Below are 24,605 nucleotides of genomic sequence, written 5' to 3' on the forward strand. Positions count from 1 at the left end.
TCACCTGAGGTCATGTCGAAACCTAGGCTCAGCACTGGCATCAGTCACCTATTAGCTTTCTAGCAAGTGTCTTCCTTGTCTAAGTGTCACTGAGACCCCTGCAACCAGTGCTGAGGTAAACAACCTTCAGGTGTTGGGCCAGGGCTCCTGCCCCTTGTCATTCTTGTTTCTTTTCAGTGTGTGAGCTTATGGGTACTGGATTCAAGTCAGATTCATCAAAATATAGTAGCACTGCTGGCATTTTCAGTAGAGGGTTTACAAATAGAGCTGTGCACATCTAACTATCTTCTGTTTGTCCACTCTTAAGTTTACAAAATGCAAGTGGATACTGGCAGATGCTCTGTGTATTGCATGTCTGCCCTTATGCTGGCCCACACCCATGTCACCTCCATGTGGTGTCTTGGCAGTCAGACACTGTATCTTGATGTGACAAGAGCTGGCTGTTAATTTACAGCTATTAATCTGTTGGGGCTACAGTGGAGGTCTGTCAGTGCTGTGCAGGTGGCAGCTGGCTTATTTAGCTTCTGGGTGGATAACATCTAATTTTTTTTTCCTATCATGGTTTGTATTTCTGCAGTTGTAGAGCCTGTTCTGGTTACAGTGGATCAGCAGTTAACAGAGTTTATGGGACATTGTTTCCAATTGCTGTGGTCTAAACATATGTACACCAGCATTGAGTTACTTCTGCCTGGAAATAAGCCACAGAGCTATATTTAAAATATGTTTGAACTGGTGCAATAATGTTGTTGGTATAAATAGAAGAAAGTGGTAGACCCAGGGCTTCCCTTCCTTACAGCTGATTCAAGAAGACTTTCCAGATACTCTATCTCCAGTGGAAAAGGCTGTGGAAGGTGGCTGAAAGCAACAACAAAATGCCATATGGCATGCCTTCAGGGAAGAGCATAAGTGCTTGGGTCTGGAGCATTGGCTTCCTGCTTGAAAATTGCTCGGCTCTTTTCTCTTGTGTTGAAACATCAACATCTGTCAGAAATCCCAGGATTCAGTTTCAACAACCTGGTGGCCCAACACCACAGAGTTTGGTCTGTGACAATCGTAGTTTTTTCTGACTCCAGAACTGTTGCTGAGTTTGCTTGAACTGTCGGACTTTTTCCTCTCAAACTGTTAGACAGGTACTGTGGGTACTTGTGGACCTACCTTGATCATCATGATGTCACACGTGGTAGGGAGCAGTATTTTGGAGTGGCATCATGTGGGGTTTCGTGGGTGCATCGGGGTGCTGCTATCATCTTTTGAACCATGGAGACTATGCGTAGGACTTCTCCCAGGCAGCACTTGTGAACATAACTCTTGCAATTTAAAAGTAGCTTTCTGGTTCTTTGTTGAGATTGTTTAGTGCAAGTATTTGCTCAGTCAGCTTGGCTGCTGTGGCAGATTGTGCCAGTTTTTGTGGTCCTTTCTATCACTAATAGATTTGTATCTCACCTAAAGGAAATGTAGGAAATGACCTCTGTAGAAATAGCAGAAAGTACTGATAAGCACTGAGCAGCCAGTTTTAGTCTTTGCTTGTGGATGATATTAATTCCATCTTTGAATTCTAAATACTTCTTTTGTCTTTGGCTAATTTTTAAGCAGAGACAGTAACACAGTATTGTCTCCTAAGTGCTCTATTGAAGATATCAACCTGCAGACACGTTTGCAGGTCTTTCCTTAAACAGACTGATGTACTTAGAAGAGAGACAAGCCAGTGTACGTGTGGAAATGTTTTTGGGTTTCAGTGCTCCAACAAACAATTCTACAGTCATTTCTTTCTGCGTTTTTGTTTAAGAATGCAAATCATCAGCTGCATTCATTCAGCTCTGGCAGGCCATCAGCTCTGTTTCATCCAACACCTCTTCTCTGGTTGGTGATGGGAATTGCAGCCTGGATTAATGCAGGAGCCAGTTCTGGTGCAGGGGTGACAGCAAATCTTGTATCTAGCAGTTGCCCACTACCTCTCTGCCAGTGTACCACAGCAGGGAGTGGACACAAGCTGCATAGAAGCTTTACAGCTCTCTTTTTACTGGAGAAAAATACAGTTTGACCAGGGTTAGCATGGTGGTCCAGCATAAATGTCAGTCAATAGGGATGTTCTCTCTTGTGCTGCTTTGCTCTTCAAGTGTTTGCCTGGTTATTATCTCCCTTGTTTAAACTGCAGAAATGTACTTAGTTCAGGTATTTCTGAACTACATGTGCCACTCAAAGTTATTTCTTATCCAGACAGACTCTGCTAAATGCTTCTAAGTAGGTGAATGTGTCTAAAGCTATTTACCAGGAAATTAGGAGGGTTGCCCCCCTCCTAATTACGGAAGACTGGAGTTCCATAATCTCTACTTTTGCTTTCTACTTTTTACAACAGCAATTTTTGCTAAGAACTAAGAATGTAAAAGCAGCAGTGCTTTGTCAAGTGTTGAAGCAACAAGAGTTGGTTGTGCCCTGGATCTAGGGCTTTCTGAATTTCTAAACAAGAGCAGTAAAGAAATGGTGTTTGTTGCAAAGGTTTGCTTTCTTGAAATGTGACAGAAACCACATGGTAACAAAACCAAGAGTTTTTAAAGTATGTGGATGAAAATTGTTTCCTCTGAGTATGGTGTTACTTCCTCAGTTCTCACATTTGGTAATTCTACTAGTTATCCATGTTCCTGAACCTAAATGCAAGTTAGAGGAGACTTCTTTTCCTGAGCTACTCCCTCTTTTAGGGTTTTAAGGGACTTAGATGGCTTTTTTTTTCTGTTAAGTCACTTTAACAGCTACTCAAATATATCATCTTATCTTGGACTACTGTACCCCTCCTTTACAGACTTTGGTTCCTTCAGGAAAATAAACTGAAAAGGTCCTTGGGGAAAATCACAGGAAGAAGTGACTTAGGGGCAGAGTAAGTGAAGACTGAAAGCAAGTTGAATGAATGACTTAATGAGTTTGTTTAGGATTGCTTTGTAGTTACCTTTATAACCTTTTGTCTCTCTGTGGTTTATTTAGTTGTGATTTCGTCTGTGTGTGTGCACGCAAAAGTGTGGGGATCAATGGTGTTTCTTGCTGCTGTCTTAGAGGAAGAGCATTCAGGTCTTTGGGATGCTGGGTCTATGTCATAAAACTTGTAAGAAAATTGAACTATTTGGAAAAGAGTAAATTGAATTCTGCATCTGCTGTGACTGTTGGATGATTGCTTCTCCTGAAGCACCACTTTGCATCTTTGCAGCAGAAGGATGGCTCAGTGGTGTGTACCTGGGTGAGCACATATGAGTTTGCTGGAGTTGTCTGTGCTGGTGACTGAGCAGCATGGGCACGTGACAGGGACACCAGGGATACCATGTTACAGGTGAAGGGCTTCCCTCTGTACTGGAACAGGAGGGGAAGTGGCAGCAGGGTTGTTGAGGAGATGGTGGAAGTCAGTGCTTGTGCTGTTCTCTTCAGTTTGCTTTCTCAGTCTTTGGCCCATGTTCCTCTGTATCAATTCCCCTGAGGGATGTGGTCTCCTTTCTGGCTGACAGGACAAATCTCTTGGGTGCTCAATATGCATGTTGATGGACAGATGTGAAGAGCTTCTTAATTCCAGGACTCACAAAGGGCAAGATGCTGATAAAGTCTATTCTGTAAGAAGCTTATTCTTTGGGGCAGAGGGCAGGGAAGAGTGCAGGAAGGGATTGCCTAGTGCTAGGCAGTGAGTCTTGGCAGGGGGCAGGCAGGAAGCTTAGATGTCTCCTCCTGTACATACTGGTTGGCTTGAGCAAAAGAGAGAATTCTCTTATGCTTTCTTTTCATTAATTTTTAAGCTTTCTTTAAAAATACTGTCCTTGGCCTCAAGCAGGAGAGAAGTACAGGAGTGGTGCAGCATGATCTATGCAATAGATAGCTGCTGAAATTTGTGAGGGAGTAAGATTATTCCCAGTTCTGTTGCTGATTTGTTGCATGTTTAAGACATTTAACCTCAGTGTTTGTGTGGTATTGCCACCTAGTCCTCTTATACTTGGTTGTAGATTGCCAGCTGTGTGAGAGTACATGTTGCTGCCTGCTGTGAGTACAGGAGGGCTTTGTGTTTGTTCGGACTTCTTGAAAGTACTGTAAAACTAATAATAAATAGTTCAGACAATGTTTAGGGAGAGATGGAATACTAATCTCTTCACCTCCTGCCTCTTTCCATAGGGATGTTGTCTGTATGATAAATGCTTTGCTCTTACTCTGTCCTTCCTGTTGTATTTATTCCCATCTTAGCATCTTTTAAATTGTTGATATGTAATTTTTTAACATAATTTAAATCAGCTTACAACAAAACCATTTTCTCATTCCCTGAGGATGCAAGTATGTGCTTTCCCCCATAACATCACTGAAATCTTAGGGAGATGCATGCATGGGAGGACAAGGTGTCTTATCCTGGAGCGGTTCAGGAGTTACAGGCGAGATCCTTCAGGTGACAGGAGAGGTGAGCTCTGAGATACCTGCTCTGTGGAGGGAATCTGGGCATGAAAAGGTGGGGCTTTTACATACAGAGTCTCTTTAAGACACTACTTACAGTGTCTTTAAGACTTCCTACAGTTATGCTCTTCTCTAGAAGGCATAGTTGCTTTTATGACAATGTGAGGTGGGTAAGGTAGGGATGAGATATGGCAGTTGAAGACTTTTAGGGCAGAATGGCTGTGTAAATCACTGGTGAAGGATGAAAATTAATTGATTTGGCATGGGGTCATGGGTGAATAAAGAAATTACAAACAAATTATGTGTGTTGCCTCAGGCAGGCTGATCAAAAGGCTTTTCTTCATCCTGTGTAGCTCTGTGTTTCTACTCTTGGACTCAAGACGAACCACTATGTTCCCCCCCCAAGCCTTGTCAAACAGTTCACAGATCCGTTTATACCAAAAATAAGCCCCAGAGAAGAAATTAAGGGGAAGGAGATTGTAACATGATGCTTTTCTTGAAGTGCTGAGTTGTGGCTTTCCTTCTGTGGCTCCCCTCAGCAGGGTTGACTGTGGGGAAGATGTTCTGCTCCCTCTCTTTCTTCCCTGTGTCCAAGTTTAGCTTGAATATATGTGTTGTTTATAGAGTTCAGCAGGAGGTGATTTAGGAGGGAGTCCTTGCCATGGTGGTATCAGTGTTAGCTGTGTTATGGCCCCTGTGTTTGCTTCAGAGTCAAGAATTATGCGGTGCTGCCACGGTTTCCTTGGAGCCTGTGCCCGAGAAGCTGTGGACTTTAACTGTTGCCTGTTTGCATTTAGGAGCAGGCTCAGCTCAGGGCTGGGACCAAGAGGAGGACCTTCAACAGAGCCACAGAGGGAGCAACCTTGCCAGCCTGTGGCCCACCTTCCTATTTGGCTCTTTTTCTTGTCTCTTGCTTTTTGTGAGTGCTAAAGCCTGGGCAAAACAGAGGGGAAGGAGCCTTTCCTATCTGGGAAGTGATGATTAATGATGATGAACAGTGACCCTTATGCTGAGAGAACCGTTTGTTCCTGCTTGATTTCAAACCCTTATATGAGTAACTGAAACTCTGCCCAAGGGAGCTGTATTGGTTAGGTTTTTTTTTTTTTTTTTTTTTTTTTTTTGCTACTTCTTCTCACTGAAGCACTTTCCTTGCCTATATTCCGGGCCCCGTGCCAGAAAGTCAGAAGTTGCTTCCACTGATCTCCAGTGTTGCAAGTTTGCATTTGTACCTAAAACTTGTATAGGTAGTTCTTGATGCAGGGGAAGGTGAATTGGCTTCATCTTCTACTACAAAGAAAAAAAAATCACTGGACAAATTGCATATATAGGAGGGCAAAAGCATACCCTATGTAAAGTCTGGTGTCTTGTCTGCTCTCTTTCCTTATGAAAAAGTAATGCACATTTGCAAAGTGGAAAAATCTGGTTCTTGTGAAGGAGTGATCCTGCAGAATTCCAGGTCCCAAGAGCTCAAGGAAGGGTTTCTTTGAAGCCTGCCTACACAAAGGTGTCTCTGTTGTGTTCAATGGGGCTTAACTGCCTGTGGAGCTGGTCCGATTGACTCCATGTGCAGATGCTTAGTCTGGAACAAATCAGGATTGACTCTTTATGTACCAGGAATACCTGTAGCCTGTTTGATGTCACTTTTTCTTTTTGCATTCATTTCATGCATTCATTGTACAGTCTTCACAAACTTTGCTTATACCAACAAAAAAGAATTTCCCATATCAAAGTCACAATAGCATCATGACAACACTGACAATGGTGGACAATTTACACACACTTTTCCCTGTCCCTTCACCACACTTGTATCTCTGAAGCTCAGATTTTCTGAAAGTTTGGCCAATTTCATGCAAGTCTGAGCTGGTGTTGCTTTTAGAGTGAGAATCATGACTGAATGGTAGAAGGAGGAGAAACTGCTGCTTGTCTTGCCTTTGGCTGGAGTTGGTAAGGTTACATGGACCTCTCCTCATCCCTGCAATATTTAGGAAGAAATTGAACTTAGTGTGGGAGTGAGGAAGAGAAAATTAGTGGTCCAGGCTGTTATTAAATGAAGAAATAGAAGATCATTGAATGATGGCTAGGTTGTGCTGTATAAGCTGGTAGGAAATTAATCCTCTACATGTCCTCTTTGCAGCCTGCAGGAACACTTGCAGGTGTGTTCTTCTGTTCTAAGTTCTCTCACTATGGTTGCTGGTAGAGGTGCTTTTAATAGCCTCCCACCCACTCCCTGGAGCTGTGCAATGGTATTTATGGCCTGCCTGGGACTGCCTTTCTTCAGGTGCGTGAAGAAGAAGGCAGAGTGCAGATTCAGCACATAGGCCCCGACAGCTGGGGCTGATGGGTCAGGAATGCAGCCCTGACAGCTGGAATTGGACTGAAGGCGGCCAGCACAGTGAGGAGGCCAGGAGGGGAGAGCAGGCAAGAGAGGCTCTGTGGAGAGATGGACAAATGCACGCACACTGTGGAAAGACAGCCTGTGGAGACCCTGGGTTGCCTGTGTTCCGTTTCTCCCACCTTCATCCCTGATTTGCTCTGTTTGTCTAAATGTCTGGATAATTTTTAATAAATGTGTGCACACCCCAGTTGCAACCCCTGTGCAACACACCTGGCAGAGGCATTAGAGCTGAGACTCAGCACTTCCATTGGAATACCCCCATCCCACCTCTGCTATTATGCAGGTTTACTAATGTAATGTTATGCTCCCCATAACTCAGTGATTCAAAACCTTTTAGCAAGTCAGTTTCTGCTCTTGCCACTCTTGTGCCAAGGAGTGCCATTCATAAATTGTGTTGTGGGAGATTGTTCCCTGATGATCTTAAAGTGGTTATCTTGAAATCAAATTGCATCAAATTGGCAATCGCTTGTGTCATACTATGATGGTCTGGTCAGGTATTTTTCTGTTTTGTTTTGCTTTGTGGGTTTTTTTCCTCTTTCACTTTATTTTTTTAATTGGTTAATTGTGAGGGCCTGCTTATAGCTATCAATCCTTTTTCCCCATGAATACTGCCTTTGAACTGGATATTGGCTGGAAACACCTTAAATATCAGAGCATATCTGATATCAGAACATATCTGTGTAGTGGATTGCATGAAACCAGTTTCAGGGTCTTGCAGTAGTTCCTGGAGGGTCAATTGGGCAGTTGGTGTAGGTGGGCAATGGTGGCTGTGAGCAAGGCTTAGGAAGCTTACAGTGAGAGAAATGGAGACTGCTGTGTCAGCCGGAGACCTCCTGAATGGGTCGTGTGTTGGAGCTTGGCTTGCTACTGTTGCCTTTTGCAGGTGAAATATTTTCAGTCTTCAGGTTTGTCAAGACATTACTCTTTCCTAGCACTGGTCGCTGCAGGAAGAAAGACCGGCGGGAGAAGTGGGAGAGGATAGAAAAACCTCTTAAAAAATATAAAATACTTACATGTAAAAGAAATTTAGAAGTGCATATTCTGTATATATATATTCATATACAAAAGCAGGAGATCACATTGGGTAGGTGAGGGGCAGAAACCAACTATGGAGCTGAGTAGTTTTGTTGTTTGTGTGCTTTTGTAAGTCAAAGACCTCCTGCAGTTAATTTTATCCACCCATCTTCAGCCCTTCCCCTGCCAGACCAACAATAAAAACCCTAACTCGCCCCCCTCCAAAAAAAAAAAAATCAGGCAGGGGAACCTGGTCCAAAGCCAGACCTTTGCATGTTAAGCTGAAGTGCAAAATGAATATTTCACAGCTGTGTTATAAAGCCCTGAAATGAAGGCTTTGCAGTGGAAATGCTGACAGCCCCTTAAGTAGAACAGTATGCTGTAATTAGTGCTCTGTGTTTTATGTGCCAAACGAAGCTCAGCAGAACTAAATGTAAAACTTCAAGCCTTTGTTTTTCTGCAGCAGTAACAGGCCATCAGACAGTGTGTTCAGACGATGGATTAGTGCCTACAACGTGTGCACTGCTCCCTGGAGGTTGGACGTGCTTTTTTGCGGTGGGGCTTGGGGGCAGCAGCAGGGATGTACAAACAGAGCCAGCTGTGAGATTTGGCGCTCTGTATCGAATTTCACTTATGTAAGATAGACAGCTTTCTTAAATGCTGACGCTGACAATGTACAGCTACATTTTCACGTATTGGATGCCAGAGTGCATTGATACGACTTTGCTGTGTAGCAGCATGGAAAACACGTCGGAGTGCATGCAGAGGTGCTGAAAACTCTGGGAGCAGAATGTAGAGAGACAGACGTGCAAACCACGGTGCTGCTGTGAAACTCAGGCCTGATGTTGGAGCTCCCTGTGTCAGTGTATTGAACCAAAGAGCGTTGGGGTCTCAAGACTGGGGTCTCAGGTTGATCAGTAAAGGTTTTTTTTTTTCTTTTCTTTTTTTTTTTTTTTTAAAGACAAAAGCCCAGATGATTATGTAACCACTTCCCTCCCTTCCCCCACCCCCCAAGATTGTTACTTAGTTACAACTGATTAAGTGCTAGGGAAGGCTTTTCGAAGTAGCCCTCGTGGGTCATGTATCTCCGGGATTTCTGTGTCCTTTGCTTTTTCAGGAGCCCGTGGCTTTGCACATGCATTATTAATATGCCTATTTTCAATCAGGAGGGGGATGAGGGCAGGCACATTGTGCAGTGGATGGTAGATGAACTCTGATGGATGTTGTCTTGTCATGCTGACTCGATGCCGCCACTTAATTAAATGGGTTCAAATGTTAAATGTGTTATACATAGGCCCATGGGAAGGCTTTTAAAATAGAAATTGTCTGCTTGTGGACATTTACTAAAGTAGCCATTCTGGAGTGGATTGGAATAGCTGTGCTGCAAGAACTCTGTCTGAGGACGCTCTTGATCATAAATGCTCACAACGGCATGGAGAGAAAGGGGCACATTGAAATCAAACTATTAATTCAAGAATAGGATTTCCCATTCCATAGGGCAGCAGACAGGACAGAATGGGGGATACGTTTCCAAATGCAAAGCAGCAGCAGGTCTTACCTGTGACTTTGTTGAGCAGAGTGACCTCTTTGTTGTTCTCTGTAAATGATCTTAGATCTCAGAAAGGCAGATTGAGAGTAAGGGAGAAAAATGGAAACCAAAACAGACTGTATTATCCTGCTCTGTAAACGCTTGCTGTGGCCATGCCTGGAAAGCTGCATGTGGTCTTGGTGTTTGCCCTTTGTCTCAGGAAGAATGTAGGGAACATAGAAGGGGCTTCACAGAAGAGCTGATAAAGGAAATGAAATGGCTTTCAGAAGAGCCATAAAGTGACTTCAAGAAGACTCTTGTACTTGGAACACAGATGACTTGAGGTGATAGTATAGCTCCTTACAAAATCATGAACCACCTAAAGCTGGTGGATAGGGACTGACTGTTCACTGTCTATTCCCATACAAAGATTGAGGCATGTCAAATAAAACTATTAGAAGTGAGGTTTAAAACAAATAATGACAGATGGTTCATCTTGCAATATACCAGACTGGTGGAATTCCTTGCCAAAAGATGTGGTGAATGCTAAGCTTTTATAGACAAAGTGGATAAGCTCTACTGAAATAAGTTAAAAATGGAGAATATCTATTTTGAGACTGGAAGACTGACAGGATGTGAGAAAGAATCAAATTTGTTTTCCTTGATCTTAACCTTTATCCATACATTTCTTTATACTATTCTTTCTGACCTTTCTCCTTTGCTTTTGGCTGTGAATGGAAAAAGAAACCAGGGCTAGATATTGGTCTCTGATCCAAGGTGGCTGATCTCCTGAAGTCTGGAACAGACATATCTGCTTGCTGGACATGGTTTTCTCAGGCTGTAGCCTCCTGCCTAATGCTGTAGGTGTTGGAGTGTGTGGGCAGCCCTGTACAGTAACATCAGTTTTCTCCACTTGGTTGTTATTTTGAGCACTGGAGTGTAGCACAGATCCTTTCAAATACTTTGCTTTTTTGTTTCCATGCTTAAATAAATTGTGCTTGTAGTGAACAATGAGAATTTGGGCCCAAAAGAGAATGAAGATAGCATAAAAAGGCAGGAAGTGAGATAATCAAGTCAGAAAACTCTAATTTCTTTAGCATATGAGTGTGAGGATGAGGAGCTCAAATACTGTTGAACTCCTAACTTAGTCTTTTGCTGGCCTGGGGAGAATGGTGGTGTGAGTGGCAGCAGGCTATTATTCACCCTGCAGTCAAAACTCTTTGAGGGATGCCTGGTGGCCTAATGCCTAAAGATGGCTTTATCTTGAAAATGTCTCTTTCTCTCTTTTAAGATGAAGGCAGACCTCAGAAATGTGCTGTTGTGCAAACAGGCACAGATACAGGAGCTCCTACCCAGGGGTTCAGTAGTGAAAGAGTGTAGCTGTAGGCAGAGTGCCTATGACAGGTCAGGCAGGACTGACAGTGTGACAAACTGTCCCTTTTGGCACCCGTTCTGGTGGAAGTCATTGCTGTGCTGGGTGTGTTTACTACTGCTTTCTAACAGAGTCCTGGCTGGATGTGCAGGCCACAGGGCTCCTGTACTCCCCTGTGGCTTTGCAAGTGTAGATGGTCCCAAAGGAATGCAAATGATGGGAAAGAGGAAAGTGTTTGCAGGTGGGGGTTAAGTTGGGCTGATCCTTCAAGGATTTCTGTGTTGTCCTTATAGCATATGGAAGCAATTGTTTGTGATAACTTCCTCAAAACAACAGAAAGAGCTCACGCAAATACAAAACTCACTTTGAGACCTGGGTGCAGCTGGTCAGACATGGAGTTTTCTGAGAAGCCAGATGAGGCTGGCTGGGGCTGTTCAGATCAGTCTTTCTGAAACGATTATCTGCACCTCAGTAGGAAGGCAGAGATGACATGGCTTCTTTCCCCAAGCATGGGCTTGCCCCATGCACTGTGTGGGACTGTGCCTGATGGAAGCAAGGGCTGCTGTCAGATATGCCCTTTGACTTCAGGTGGGATTGGGCTGCAGTGAGACCCCTCTTTCTGGGAAGGTCCTGCTGCTGTGAATACCTGTTGGTGCCTTGAGTCCTGCAATTCGGGACTCTGCTGGTTTGGTCCTACCTATCTGATGGTGTTGGGATTTGATGTGGAAGGAACAGGGTGAGGGATCTGCTTAGGCACAAAAATTTCTTTATACACATTTCTGCAGTTCCAACTCACCAAATTTTTGTAAAATGGCTGATTATCAGACTTTGCAAGACAGTTGTTAGCTGCACAGGTTTTGGTGCCTAAGAGTGTATATTGAGCATTGACATTTGAGTAAAAGTTGACCTTAAAGGAAAAGAGATGGGATGGTTTCAGATAGCAAAGTGGCAGTGCAAAATGAGCTGCAGAAGTGTTTTGTGCGTGGATCAATTCAACAGCTCTTGCAAGTCGCACAGAGAATGTTGACTGAAAGTGTCAATTATGCTATTAATAGAAGCCTCAAGATGAAGTAACAAATGCAGCTTGTCAGCCTCCTCTGCTGCCTCTAATTTAGGTACAAGTGGCAGGTTTAATCATGCAGTTGTTTCCAGGTTTGGATGGGGGTGTTGAGGTGGCCCATTAGCTGCCTGTGAAGACCTGAGCAAGCAGTGACATGTCTGACAACTGTAGGATTCAAACTGGGAAAGCACAGGACCTGTTGGTAATGAGCAGTGTCTCAAATCTGCAGGGGAACTCTCCAGGTCCTGTGGCTAGCTCAGATCAGACTTGGGAAGGTGTGCAAAATAATGCATTTCAGACTGGGATGTGCTGAAGTACTGCTTGGGAGACTTGTATGAATGGCAGTGTTTATGGCTGTGTAGGGCTGGGAGACTGCCCTTACCACAGGAGGAAGTGGTAACTTCAGAGGTGGATAGTGCAGACCTGTATTGACTGATCTGCCCTTTGCTGACAAATCTTAATACCAGATTAGGAAGTTAAAGTTGATGTATTTTTGCCCTAATTAACCATATTAAGAATTCATTTGTTTTAGCTGGCAAATTGAGAAGAATCCTGTGTTATCTCTTGTTTTTTCTCTCTGAAATGTTTTTCATTTTCAAGTTTTTTGACAAAGTGACTATTTCTTGCCCCTGTGTTACCTAGTCTGGAAGCTGGTCATGGGGAAAAAACTGGTGTATTGTGGGTAGGTTGGTGGAAGTGGAGCTCACAAGTCTCATAAGATCACATTTGGTTACATTTTAAATTTATATGCGTACTTTTTGATGCAAGTTGGTTTTAATACTCAAGTATTATCAAGTAGAGGTGCTGCCTTTGGATGGGCTTTGTGGGGTTGCCTTTCAAGTTCTTTACACTAGAAAGTTTTTGAAGTTAAGACTGGGAACAAAGAAGGGGAAGCCTTTTTTAGAAAGTTAGTTGTGAATCTTTAGTCTAGAGGCAGTTATCTATTTCTGTAGCACTTTTTCTGTCAATATCAGAGGTATGGCCTTGACAGTTGCTTTTTTCTAAAGGAACAGATGGTCTGTTGGAGGCCAAAAGATACTTGCTGGCAGTAAAATAATTAGACTGGAAGACTGAGCTACTCCTTTTATGTCAAGCTGTGTGCTGACCGTATGAGAAAGGTAGACTTTCCACATCCAAGCATAAAGTCTCTTGGCAAAGCAGCAGGGGACCTCAACTGACTTTAGAGTGAGAGAGGAGGCTGGAGTAAGGGTGACATTGTGGTATTGGTGAGGTGAGGATGTCAAGGCAAATCAGGTAGTGTTCCTGTTTGGTTTCTATTCTTTTTAAAGACTTGTAGGGGTCAGATTGGGCTTTGGATGTGCAGCTAGATTGATCCAGTTGCCAGGGAAAGGTATGTTTGTTTTAGGGGTTTTTTTTCCTGAATTTGGTCTGATCTTCCTGTGGGTTTCCCCAGGCTGGCAAACAGAAAACAAACAGAAAATTACAAATAGAACATGGTTTTCTGCTGGTTTGGCCTTCTGGACATGTAATTGCCATGCCAGGGCTGTCTGGAGGGGGATATCACTGGGCTGAGTAGGATGAGGGAGGAAGGAGCTGTTCCCTGCAAGACAGGCTCCTGTAAGGTCAGCTCAGCTGTGGTGTAAGACTGCACACTGAGAGGCTCAGTAAATGTCCTTGCAGAGCAAAAACATACCTGTTGGTGAAAGTAGGTTGCTGAATTGCTGCTGAATATCTGCATAGCCAAGGTCAAGCAGTGCCTTTTAGGATAGTGGCAATTACAGCCAGACTGAACTAAAGCCTGCAATGAGCAGTGTAATCACAGCATTGCTAAATTGATGTTTGCTGACAGAATCAAGTAATTGGTGCCTTATCTAGATGGAACTACTTGAATGGCGCATGTCTCTTCCACTTCCTCCTTTGCTGTCAAGAATGCATTTTCTGTACTAATTCAAACCTCTTCTAGTTTGGAAACTGCTGATATTAGCCAGAATCTCAGCAGCAGAAGCAGTGAGTTCTTTCTGCATGTTTTTCAGCTGCTTTAAAAAGATTTGTTTTGAAGTATTGTTAACAAATCTGGAAGAGTAGATATCCTCCTGGCCTTTCCCACTCCTCTCCCCAACCTTGTTCCAATATTAAGTTGAAACAAAACTAGTTCCTCTCTTTATCAGTGGATTTGTAACTACATTTTTATTTGCATGTTCTTTCTTAACAAAAATCCAGTGGAGTTTTGTAAAAGCCATGTTTTCAGAGATTCTCACTTTGCAAGAGAAGGGGAGAATTTGGTAGGTTCTCATAATGTCTTAAAGTACCTGGGGTATATTATTAATAAGAGGGGAAAAAAAGACTAAGTTGCTCCAGAGATTGGAAAATGAAATCTTCCACTTTCCATGTCACTGTTTGAAGGCAGGCCAAATTTGTACTAACTGAAAGCATGGATGGCTCATGTTAAGTGGTGGCACCTCAGCTCTGTTTTACCTGCTGAATCAAGGTGATTCTCTGTGTGGGGTTATTTCTGGCCCCTTACCTAGTAACCTGAGCCTTGAGCTCAGTGAGACCTTGTGTCTCACCCTGCAGCCAAACTCCTCAGGTCTGGTAAGGTGTGTGGTCAGGGTGGCGTGGGAAACCTGCCCCGCCCCTGCCTTTTGTGCTCCACCTCGGTATAAATGCAAGATGTTCATCTTCAGGGCAGCTATTAAAGTCAGTAGTAATTATTACAATAGTAACTTCTGATGCTGTGTCCATGCCCCTAAGGCCTTAACCAAATATGACTTAGATGATGATAATTAAAAACAGAAGACTGTGACCCAGTGAAATCCTTGAGTTTGGCACAGACAGCAATGCTGAGGAAGAATGTATGCATCAAATATATAATAAATAAAATGAAGCTGTGCAAATGTAAAGGAAAGAGAATAATTTTGTGTCAGTCAAAATAACCCCAGGGCTGAGAACTGCTTTGTGCTCAGAGGTTGAGTCCTTTCATGCCACAAACCAGATTTTGTGCAGTGTAATCCCACTGCAGCCTTTTGCTTTGGGGTAACTGCTGAATCTCCCTGGCCTTCTCTGCTCCTGAAACATTGTATCATGTCCATTTGTCACCTGTCCTTCCCGTTTTGGTGGTGTTTTTTTTTTTTTTTTCTTTTATCAGCTTCTTACCACAGAGGCCTTTATATCTTCCAAGTAGCTCTTCCCAGTTGCATTTCTTTTCTTTTCTTAAAAATAGTGGAGATGTTTGCCTGAGGGGAGTATGGGGACATTTAGATAACAGGGTCTCTTGCAAGGGTCATTGGTATGCAGCAGGCTTGTGAATGTTTATGGTGTTCTATTTCACACTTCTGGCAAGGGATACCCTCGACCACTCGTTGTGATTTCCACCTCCAGAACCATAGGAAAAATGGACTATTCAGTTCCTAGGAATACAAGGGTGAGACCAGGCTGAACCACTTGCTACTGGAAGTGTCAACCTGGAAACTGTTTTCAGGAAAGAGCCAAGCTCTAGAGACAGTGGTATGTTGCTCTTACTGGAAGGATGAGAATCTGTGGCCAATGAATGTGCATCCCAGCTTTTCACCAGTACTGTCTGCTGCTTGCAACCCTCTGTTTGCAATGCTCTGGCATAGAGAAAGTAATAAGTGGGTTGATAATGCCTTCTCTGTACCCCAGCAGTATTTTCCTGTGCCTATACTGAAAGTTGAATGGGGTTGCTTTTGTACCTGGTGCTTCTCAGTGGATTTCTAGGAACCAGTGTGAACCAGACCATCAGCATCTGTGTTATGGGTCTATTTGAACTGCACTCACATTTCATGGTACTTCCTGTTTTCTTTCTTGTATGCTCTAGGTGACTTTGGAGAAGGTCTTGGGCATAACCGTGTCGGGAGGCAGAGGACTAGCCTGCGACCCCAGAACTGGCCTCGTTGCTTATCCAGCTGGGTGAGTTACTAACCATATTCCTCAAAGCTAAAATAAACCATGACTGATGCATTAACATAAAGATTCAGGGTGTTTCCACTATCATCTTCTATAGGAAGCCTATTTACTGCTCTTTAAACACCAGAGAATGATGAGACTCAGCACTGTTAGTTTAATTGGCAGGGGAGAGGAGTTGCATTATAAAATTTTAATGAGATCCCTTTTAATGGAACTAGTCTCATTCCTCTTGCTCTAAGCTGGGAGTTAAATACATTTTGTGGACTTTTCACTGTGTTCTGTAGTGTGATGAACATAGGCATAACTCAGTGTGATTCTCAATCCAATAAAAACCTAATGGAGCAAATGATTCTTTCAATGAATTGACAGAAGCCTTCTTGTAGATGTCCTGCAATTTATGACTTGCCATGTTCCTCAGCCAAACGTGAGGAAATATTTCAGGCTAACAGCCTGAAACTGCTTATGTGTGAGTTCTTTGGACTGAAACACATCTGTCAATTGTAGTCTAAGTTCAAATAGAGGTATCCAGAAGGAGACTTTGATGGAAAGCAAAAGAGCTACCTACAGGTACATGGGTGAGGGCTGGAGAGGTCTGCTGCAATGCAGGAATCAATATGAGTTTGTCTCTCCTTTGAGCTTTTTCTGCTGTCAGCAAGCTAAAAGAGAAGACAAAGGACATGACTCCAGGTCATATTGCATGGACATACTCTTAAGACATGAAAGCTGGAATTAGAATTCAAAAACTTCCACATTGGTTGTAGATTATGTTTTCAAGAGTACCATAAATGTGCTAGCAGCATTTAAAGATTCTGTGTTTCTGCCTAAAATGGGAGATGGAGTCAGTGAAACTGGCTAGAAATTTTTGCTTGTCCTGGTGATATCCTAGTTAACCAAATCACAACATTGCTGTGGCTGGGGGAGCCTCTTGAGATCATCTAGTCAACCCTCATGCTCAGTCAGGGTCACCTCTAGCAGGTTGCCCAGGACTATGGCTAGACAGTTTTTGAATATCTCTAGAGATGGAGATCCCACCATCTCTGGGCACCATGTTCCAGTGTTTGACTACTCTCATAGTAATACCAACAAAATAAAAACATAAAAAGAAAGGGTTTTAAAAACAATTTTATGATTTAATTTATGCCTATTGCCTCTTTTTCTGTCAGTGAGCAGTCTGTTAATCTGCAGACAATTTGAGGCCCACATCATTGCTCAGCAGCATCTGTTATGCTTGAACTCTTTGGAGCCAGGCAAATATATTCTGGTGTGTTTTGTCTCTTCCTGTGTATCTTTTCTGATACTGAATATGCTCACACTTGAAATCAGCAAAGAGAGAAGAAAATGAGTGCAGTAAACTCATTTTGGGCTCTTGCATAGCTGAAGGTAGGTTAGCTTTGTTAATAGCAATGTCCTTTGATGAGCATGCCTGACATTGATTTAATCAAGTGTGAATACACCTGGGGTTTCTTTTGGCTAATTAAAAGGTTATGTGGTTCCTTAGGGCTTTACAGGGGAATTCCTGTCCTTACTTGTTGGTGGTAACGTTTAATGGCCTGGGCAGGAATATACTAGGTGTGTGTTCTGAAAGTTTAAAGGCTTGTATGACTTGCTGCTTCTGTGCCATGGCTGGCCTGATACTGTTGTGATTTGCTGCAGTCATACGGTCTCAAGCTAACAATCTAATAATCTTGTTCAGTTTGGGTTTTGTTGGTTTTTGTGGTGTTTTTTAGTTTGGTTGTTTGTTTTTGTGGGTTTTTTTCCCCATTGTGATTTGCAGTGAATGTCTCTTGCTTAGGAAGAATCCTGGCCTTTTTGGTACACTGGCTTCATTTTGTGTATTTTTGTTTCTATTTGAATTAAACAGACTCACAGAGTAGGTAGGGCTGGAAGGGACCACACTGGGTCATTCTGTGCAACCTCCCTGCTCAAGCAGGGTCATCCTAGTGCACATGGCACAGGATTACATCCAGATGGTTCTTGAATATCTCCGGTGAGGGCAACTCCACAGCCTCTCTGAGCAACCTGTTTAGTAAAGAACTGAACTGTCACCTGCACCGTAAAGAAGCTTTTCCTCATATTCAGGTGGAACTTCCTGTGCATCAGTTTCTTCCCTTTGCCTCTTGTCTCGTTGCTTGACACCACTGCAGAGCCTGGCTCCATCCTCTGACACCCTCCCTTGAGATACTGATAGACACTGACTCTCCATTGTTTCTTCCCAAGGCTGAGCAGGCCCAGCTTCCTCAGCCTTTCCTGGTAAGAGAGGTGCTCCAGTCTCTTAATTATCTTCCTAGCCCTTTGCTGGACTCACTCCAGGAGCTCCATGTCTCTCTTGTACTGAGGAGCCCAGAACTGAACACAGCACTCCAGATATGCCCTCACCAGGGCTGAGCAGAGGGGCAGGATCACCTCCCTGGACCTGCTGGCAGTGCTCTTCCTGATGAACTCCAGGTTCCCACTGGCCTTCTTGGCCACAAGGGCACTGCTGGCTCAGTCGTTGTCCACCTGAACCCCCAGGTTCCTGGCAGAGCTGCTCTCCAGCAGGTCAGCCCCAGCCTGTGCTGGTGCCTGGGGTTATTCTTCCCAGGTGCAGGACCCTGCACTTGCCTTTGTTGGATTTCTGACAGTTCTTCCCTGCCCATCTCTCCAGCCTGTCGAGGTCCTTCTCAAGGGCTGCACAGCCCTCTGGGGTATCAGCCACTCCTCCCAGCTTTGTGTCATCAGTGAACTTGCTGAGGAGGCATCTGCTCCTTCATCCAAGTCACTGATGAACAAGTTAAACAACACTGGGCCCAGTACTGAACCTTGGGGGACAGCACTGGTGACAGGACTCCAACCAGACCCTGTGACAGTGATTATGACTATCTGGGTTCTGTTGCTCAGACAGAACTGTGCATTTACTGGACACCAAACTACTTACATGAGTCTGATGTAGCAGACTGGGCATGGCTCATGCACAGTTGTTTCATGACCTGTTCATGTAACTTGGTCATCCTGAGTTGTAGTCCAGTGATTTCCCCATCCCACTGCTCGTGTAGGGAGGTTTTGCAATGCTGACATGCAGATGCTTTGCTCCTCCAGTCCCACCCCTAAAAGCTGAATTTATGTAACAACGTAACAGCTGAATTTTCCTAAGAACACTTTCAACATACCTAGATTGATTTGGTTGAGATCAAAACAGTTGCCCCAGGCACTGTGACTTCATCCAAGTCAGGTATGCAAGCAGCTATGTGAATGAGCTTTGGCATTCTTTGAGCATAATCTTAATTTGGGTCTCTGGTTTGCCTAAAATAGTTTTTTTAAAAAATGTGATTGTTTTTCTCAGTTTTCTCTTTCCTGGAGTTTCTGAATCTCCCGGGAAGTTTCTTAAACTGATGAAAGAAGCAATTCCCAATGCAACAAAACTCATTCCAACTCCACTGTTGTGCCAAAGAGCTGAGTATTACATTATTTTTTCCTTCCCAATGTCTTTTGCATATATTATCCTTTCTCTGCTTTGACCCTAATGGGGCTCCCTCTCTGGCAGTGTGAGACAGCAGCTGTGCTGATCCTGGTATGTTTTTTGTGGGATGCTTGTATTATAGGAGACCTTTTCTTCATGTCAGCGGTAAAGGGCTAAAGGCACTGAGTGCTGCAGATATTCCAGGCTACCACTTTGATGTAAGGCCCTTGTCTTGGGAGATAAGACAACATAAAGAGAGAAAATTGTATCCTCTGCAAAGGTCTTGCATCTGCTGCCTGTGGTCACCTGTTTTTATGTTGTTAGTGAAACAAACCCAAAGTTGCTTAATTGGATCTTTGTTTGGGTTTTGCAGTGAGTAACAAAGTTGTTCTTGTGAGGGGAGTACAGAAATGTACCCTTTTTTTTTTACCTCTTGTGGTAGGACCATTGCTCTGGCCTTTTTTTGTTTCAATTCCCCTGCTTTACATTTTCCCTGCTCTTCTCAATTTATTCTCTTTTGAGTTTGTTGGGTTTTTTTTGGGGTTTTTTTTTTTTTCAGTAGCTAGTTGAGGCTCTGTTTCCTAGAAACAAGAAGAGAAACAAAACTAAGAAAATCCTCTGAGGATGACTAACATTAAAAAGGAAAAAATGGGTGTGTGAAATGTCTATCATTTAAATTCTAGACCAGCTGCTAAGATAGCTTTAGTCAGCTTATCTGGTTTTGGTGTTTTGTTTACTATTTTTTTTAAGCCTTGTAGATTGGTGTGACTGATTGATTTTACTTCTCATTGTTCTTCTTTTCTTGGCTCTCAGTTGATCCTGATATCTGGTTGGGAACCTGATCTTCTGGTGAGACGCCTGCTTGAGGAAGCATCCTGTGCTTTTTCTTCTGAGGAGCAGGAACGTAGCACTTTGTGCCTTTAGTGTGCAATGCCTTTTAAACACTATGCTGTCATGCTCTGGTCAGCTTAAGCATCTCTTCAGCTCTGCTCATCAACTTGGAGCCACTCTGATAGATTTCAGGGATTTTTTACATTAGTGTTCCTTGATGGGAAAACTGGTATTTCATACATAGCACGTGTGCTGAGTTGATCAGTCTCAACCTGCATATTCTTTTATTCTTTCCTCCTTTCAGCTCTTGAATGGTTCTTTACATACAGCAGCTCCTGCTCTATATAAGGCAGATATGTGTTTAATATAGAAAATTCTCTCTGAGACATAGTCAAAGGAGTTTCTCTGGCTTTCTTTCAGAAATTACTGTAGACAGTACAGACATAGGTCCCTGGCTAGCTCTGTGTGTGTGCACAGTACATTTGCTGAACACATGATTTGGATGCCCCTTTATTCTGACCCATTTCAGAATGAACATCCTTATTTGTAGATAGGAAGGGAGGGACAATAGGAGATGGATGATCAAAGTTAAAATGAAGATACTGAGTCTTTTATCCTGCTACTTTTTGCTGCATGATCTGATTGAAGAGTTAGACTTGTTCCTACTTCAGCTTTATCACCTTGGGGTTTTAGTTTGTTTGTGGTTTTGTTCTGTTTTTTTGGAGATAGGACAAGTAATATTCCAAAATAAACAATTGTATGAGTGTTCAAATCAGAAAACTGCACAGTTCTGGGTCAAATTTTATTTTAATGCAATTGTGCTGTGCATGCTGCATGTCAGTACAGCAGCTTCTCATGTGGCTGCCTGCACTACAGCAACATCCAGCCACAGTCTCTTTTCACTGTGTCTTCCCCTCTTGCATTCCTCATCCTCAGCTGATTTGCAGAATGGAGTGGAAGCCACTGAATTCCTCAGCCCTTCTGAGTCATATCCCTCCTGGCTGTCAGGTCCTGCACTGACTGGCAGTGATGATCGTCTCTATCACAGCAAAGGGAGGAAGGGGATGAACGGGAAATGAGTGAATTGGTTTTAATCCATCTAGGAGCCTGCTCAACACATGTGTAGCTGTCTCACATAGCTCAGTGGTAAGTCCCACTGGAAGCTGAAAGAATGGAGATTTTTCTTTTCCAGAAGTGATTGTTGGTTTGCTCTCAAATACTTCTTTCCAGTTCCAGTAGATAGGCTGTACGGCTGAGTGGTTTCCAACCCATCCACATGTGGATGGAAAACTATCTCTTGGAAAGTTTTAGTCATAATTTTCCATCATCATATACATAGATTATTGCACAAGGTAATAAATTATCAGTTTAGAACAATTTTCCTTTACCTTAAGCTGTATATAACCCACAATGGAAAAATAACATTTAGGATAAACATTGTGTAACTTGAGCAGGTATGATGTTGCCTTGCTCATTCTTTCTTACTTAAAGTGGAAAGTTTTGGTCAGTGAGGTACAGTAACAAATTTTCAGAGGCAAATCTTACAGGTGACTGATGGTGAATGAGGCAGAATGCTGTTCTGAATGGGGATCTTTCCAAGACTGATGACCAATTTGGCCAGGTTAGAATTAGTGGTGACATGGACAGTGAAATCCTAATTTGTAAGTTAACGAGTATTCCTGCATTATTTCAGTGCCTGTTTTTATTAATTAATTGATCACATTGCTTGGGTGTCACAATGGGAGTTGCCTTTAGAAAACTCTAGGTGCACAGAAGGAATCCGCTTCCTTATAGAGCCAGTACATGGTACATGTGCAGTTTGAGCATAGCTCTACTGCTCTGTGAAGGTACAATTCTTCACTAATTTTGCTTAGCATAAACACTAATGCTATTGGGCTGTATCCCAAATGCAGCCTGAATTGGTACAGGGATTTTGAAATACTTGGGCTGCTGGGTTGCCAGTAGATAAATCCACTTCTACTGGTGCTGTCTCCTACAAGTTTACTTACCGAAAGCTCTGAAGGCGGAGCTCTGTGGTTTCTTTTTATGATCTTTTGTAAAGGAGAATCCTGTGGTGTTGTAAAGATGTAGAAACCTACAATAAAATGAAGAAAAGTTCTTGTGTATGTTCCAAAGCAGATTTCAGCATCTTTGGTCCCATCAGAGGCAGCTTGCTTTGTCGTCTTTGAAACAGGACAGTTGCCTTTCAAGAGTTGGACCTCTTTCCCCTCATCATGTTCCAGGAATCTGGAGTGTTGTTAATACCTTTCTTCTGTGAGGCTACTGTGCTTAACATGCCATCTGGGGAGATTTTCCAGCTGGCACAATTGTGATGATGGGCTCAGAGATGAAGATAAGAAAATCCCCTTAAGTGAGATCGTTAAACATGATTAGAATCTGTATTGCAGAATGGTTTGAGTAGGGCCACTTCAACCAAACTTGAGCAAAACTTTCTGTGTCAAAAGTGAACAACACTGGGTTTCAAACAGATCTGTTCAAAAAGATGATAAAAAGTAGCCAAGCCCTTCCTTCCCTTTCCTTCCCCAGCAGCAGCAGATTTCTCAAAAAGAAGCAGGGATACTTTGTGTCTCAAATCTTCCTGTGTTAAATACCCACTGGAGAGAAAGGAAGGTATCTGCACTGGGGCATGAAGACCGAGGCATAACAAGACTTTGTTCACTACTTGCTTTTATTAATGCAGATTGGGAGGAGGGGAGGGTTTAGCTGAAGAAATAGCTGTAGAGGAGGGTGGGCTGAAGAAGGCTGATGCAGTCTTAGTTTCTGGCAAGAGAGTGAAGTCTGTACTTGGGACAAAACAATGGAGATACACTTTGCAACAGTGCTTTATTCTCAGGCCAAATAATTGTAACTGATATTTAAATTATCAGAGGTGGATTTAAGGGGGCTATGGCCTATTTAAGGGGGCTATGGCCTCTCTTTTGTTCTCTTGCAGTTGACCCATGACATTCACAAGTAAGTCATGCAGTTTGGAGTAATCTCTCTTCAAATCTACGTAGCAGCTGGATCCAGTTCTGAATCCCCATCATTGCACTTCAGACAGAAAAGGCTCTGCCTGCTGGAGTAGGGGCAGTCTTTCTTGTGTGAGCTGTTTCCACATGTCCATAACAGTTAGACAGGAATTTTTACCTTGTGTTTTTCTTGGTCTCCCTTTTTGGTCTCTCCTTTCTTGGTCTCTCCAGTATGTACTGGAGACTCTTCCACACTGAATCCATGTCTCTAATAAAACTGCTCCTAAAGAGTAGAATTGTTTGCTGAGCAGTTGTGTATTTATCAGTTCAGCTGTAACCTTGCTTGGATTGGCAGAAGAGAAGACAAATAAGCAAACGAAGCAGTACTAGCAATCACCTGGAGCTGTAGGCCAACTCCCCTGGTTTAAGACTTTACCAGAATTGGAGTCAAATCTGTTAAATTGACTTCCAGGCAGTTTTCATCAGCCAGTCCCCTAGTGTGTGTGTGGTTGCTTTTGGTCTCTTGCTTTATTAATTAAAATTCTTTACCTTTGACAACCAGTGGAGAACATAACATTTGGTAGAATCTTAAATAATGAAGTAGCAATGAAGATTCAGACCTTCAGCTAACCTGTTGCCCAGCAGAAAAGGGAGAAAAATAGGACAAAACCTCAAAATAGCTGGGCAGAAAAGCTTCTTACTAAACCGGAGGGAGACTTAGTCAAGTCTGCCAAAAGTACTGCAGCATATATTGAAGACTGCAGCAACTGGGGTGCTGTCAGACAGCTGGAGGGAATGTGTTGGGAGCTGAGCTGCTGAGTCTGAGAACTCAGCTGCTGAATGGGGAGTTGGTTAATGCCATCTTTGCCAGCTGTGGAGTAGCTCTTGAGGTGGACAGTGGGAATCTTGTGGAGTGCTTGGCTTCAGACCTTGCGTGACTTCTACATTGTGCCACTCTTGTTCTTGAAAGATGAGTCAGGGCAGTGCTGATGTTTGGTGTTGCCAGGTCCCTTTGAGGCAAGCTGCTGTTGTGCTGTACACAAGGTGCTGTTCCCCTATGCACAGAGCTTCTGGGTCCTTGTCCTGAGTGCCACATGCTAATCCAGCCTTCAGGTTACAAGGGATGGGTTGCTGCTCTGTAGCCAGCCACTACACCTTGGGACAGATAGAGATGTAATGCGATGCTTTATCCTACAGTTACTATTTGAGCATCTGGCATCAGCAATAGGTCTGATATGGCATCCTCCTTAAAGCCTCCAGGTACCAATGTATCTGTTTATTCCCTGTCTTTCAAGAGAAGCCACGTGATATGAGCCCTGTCTCCCAAAAATTTCTTTGTGTACCCCATGCTATCTGGGATCAGCCTGTGCTCATCCATGCTTTTGTAATTCCTCCTTTCTGTCAGGCAGCTGGAAAAGGCTGGATTTTGCAGCTGAGCTCAATGTAGGAGCACACTGCTCCCTCCCTGTCTGGCTACACAACCTCCTGTCACAGAAGGAGCACAGTCTGTGCCCCCTCTTGCAGCCCTCCCAGTGCCAGGACCTGTGACAGGTAGTACCCACTCTCTGCACTCAGGGTGAATCAAAGCTGAAGTCTGGTGGCCCTTGGTAAAAGTTTGCTGCTGTTTGTAAAAGCAAAACAACACAATCCAGAAAACCTCAACCAACCCCAACCAGAGCCCCAAAAGCCACAACAGGAAGCCTTG

General features: G+C 43.3%; 1 protein-coding gene across 1 annotated transcript in view; it reads left to right on the forward strand.

Moving 5' to 3' along the window:
* The window catches only part of MAPKBP1 (mitogen-activated protein kinase binding protein 1), a 101,002-nt gene that overhangs the window by 13,497 nt on the left and 62,900 nt on the right, over positions 1 to 24,605 (forward strand). The window contains exon 3 of the mRNA XM_066551281.1: positions 15,576 to 15,667. Coding sequence (XP_066407378.1) covers positions 15,576 to 15,667 — 92 coding nt within the window. The remainder of the gene's footprint in view (positions 1 to 15,575; positions 15,668 to 24,605) is intronic.

This window comes from Molothrus aeneus, chromosome 6, assembly GCF_037042795.1.
Source record: "Molothrus aeneus isolate 106 chromosome 6, BPBGC_Maene_1.0, whole genome shotgun sequence".
Lineage (NCBI taxonomy): Eukaryota > Metazoa > Chordata > Aves > Passeriformes > Icteridae > Molothrus > Molothrus aeneus.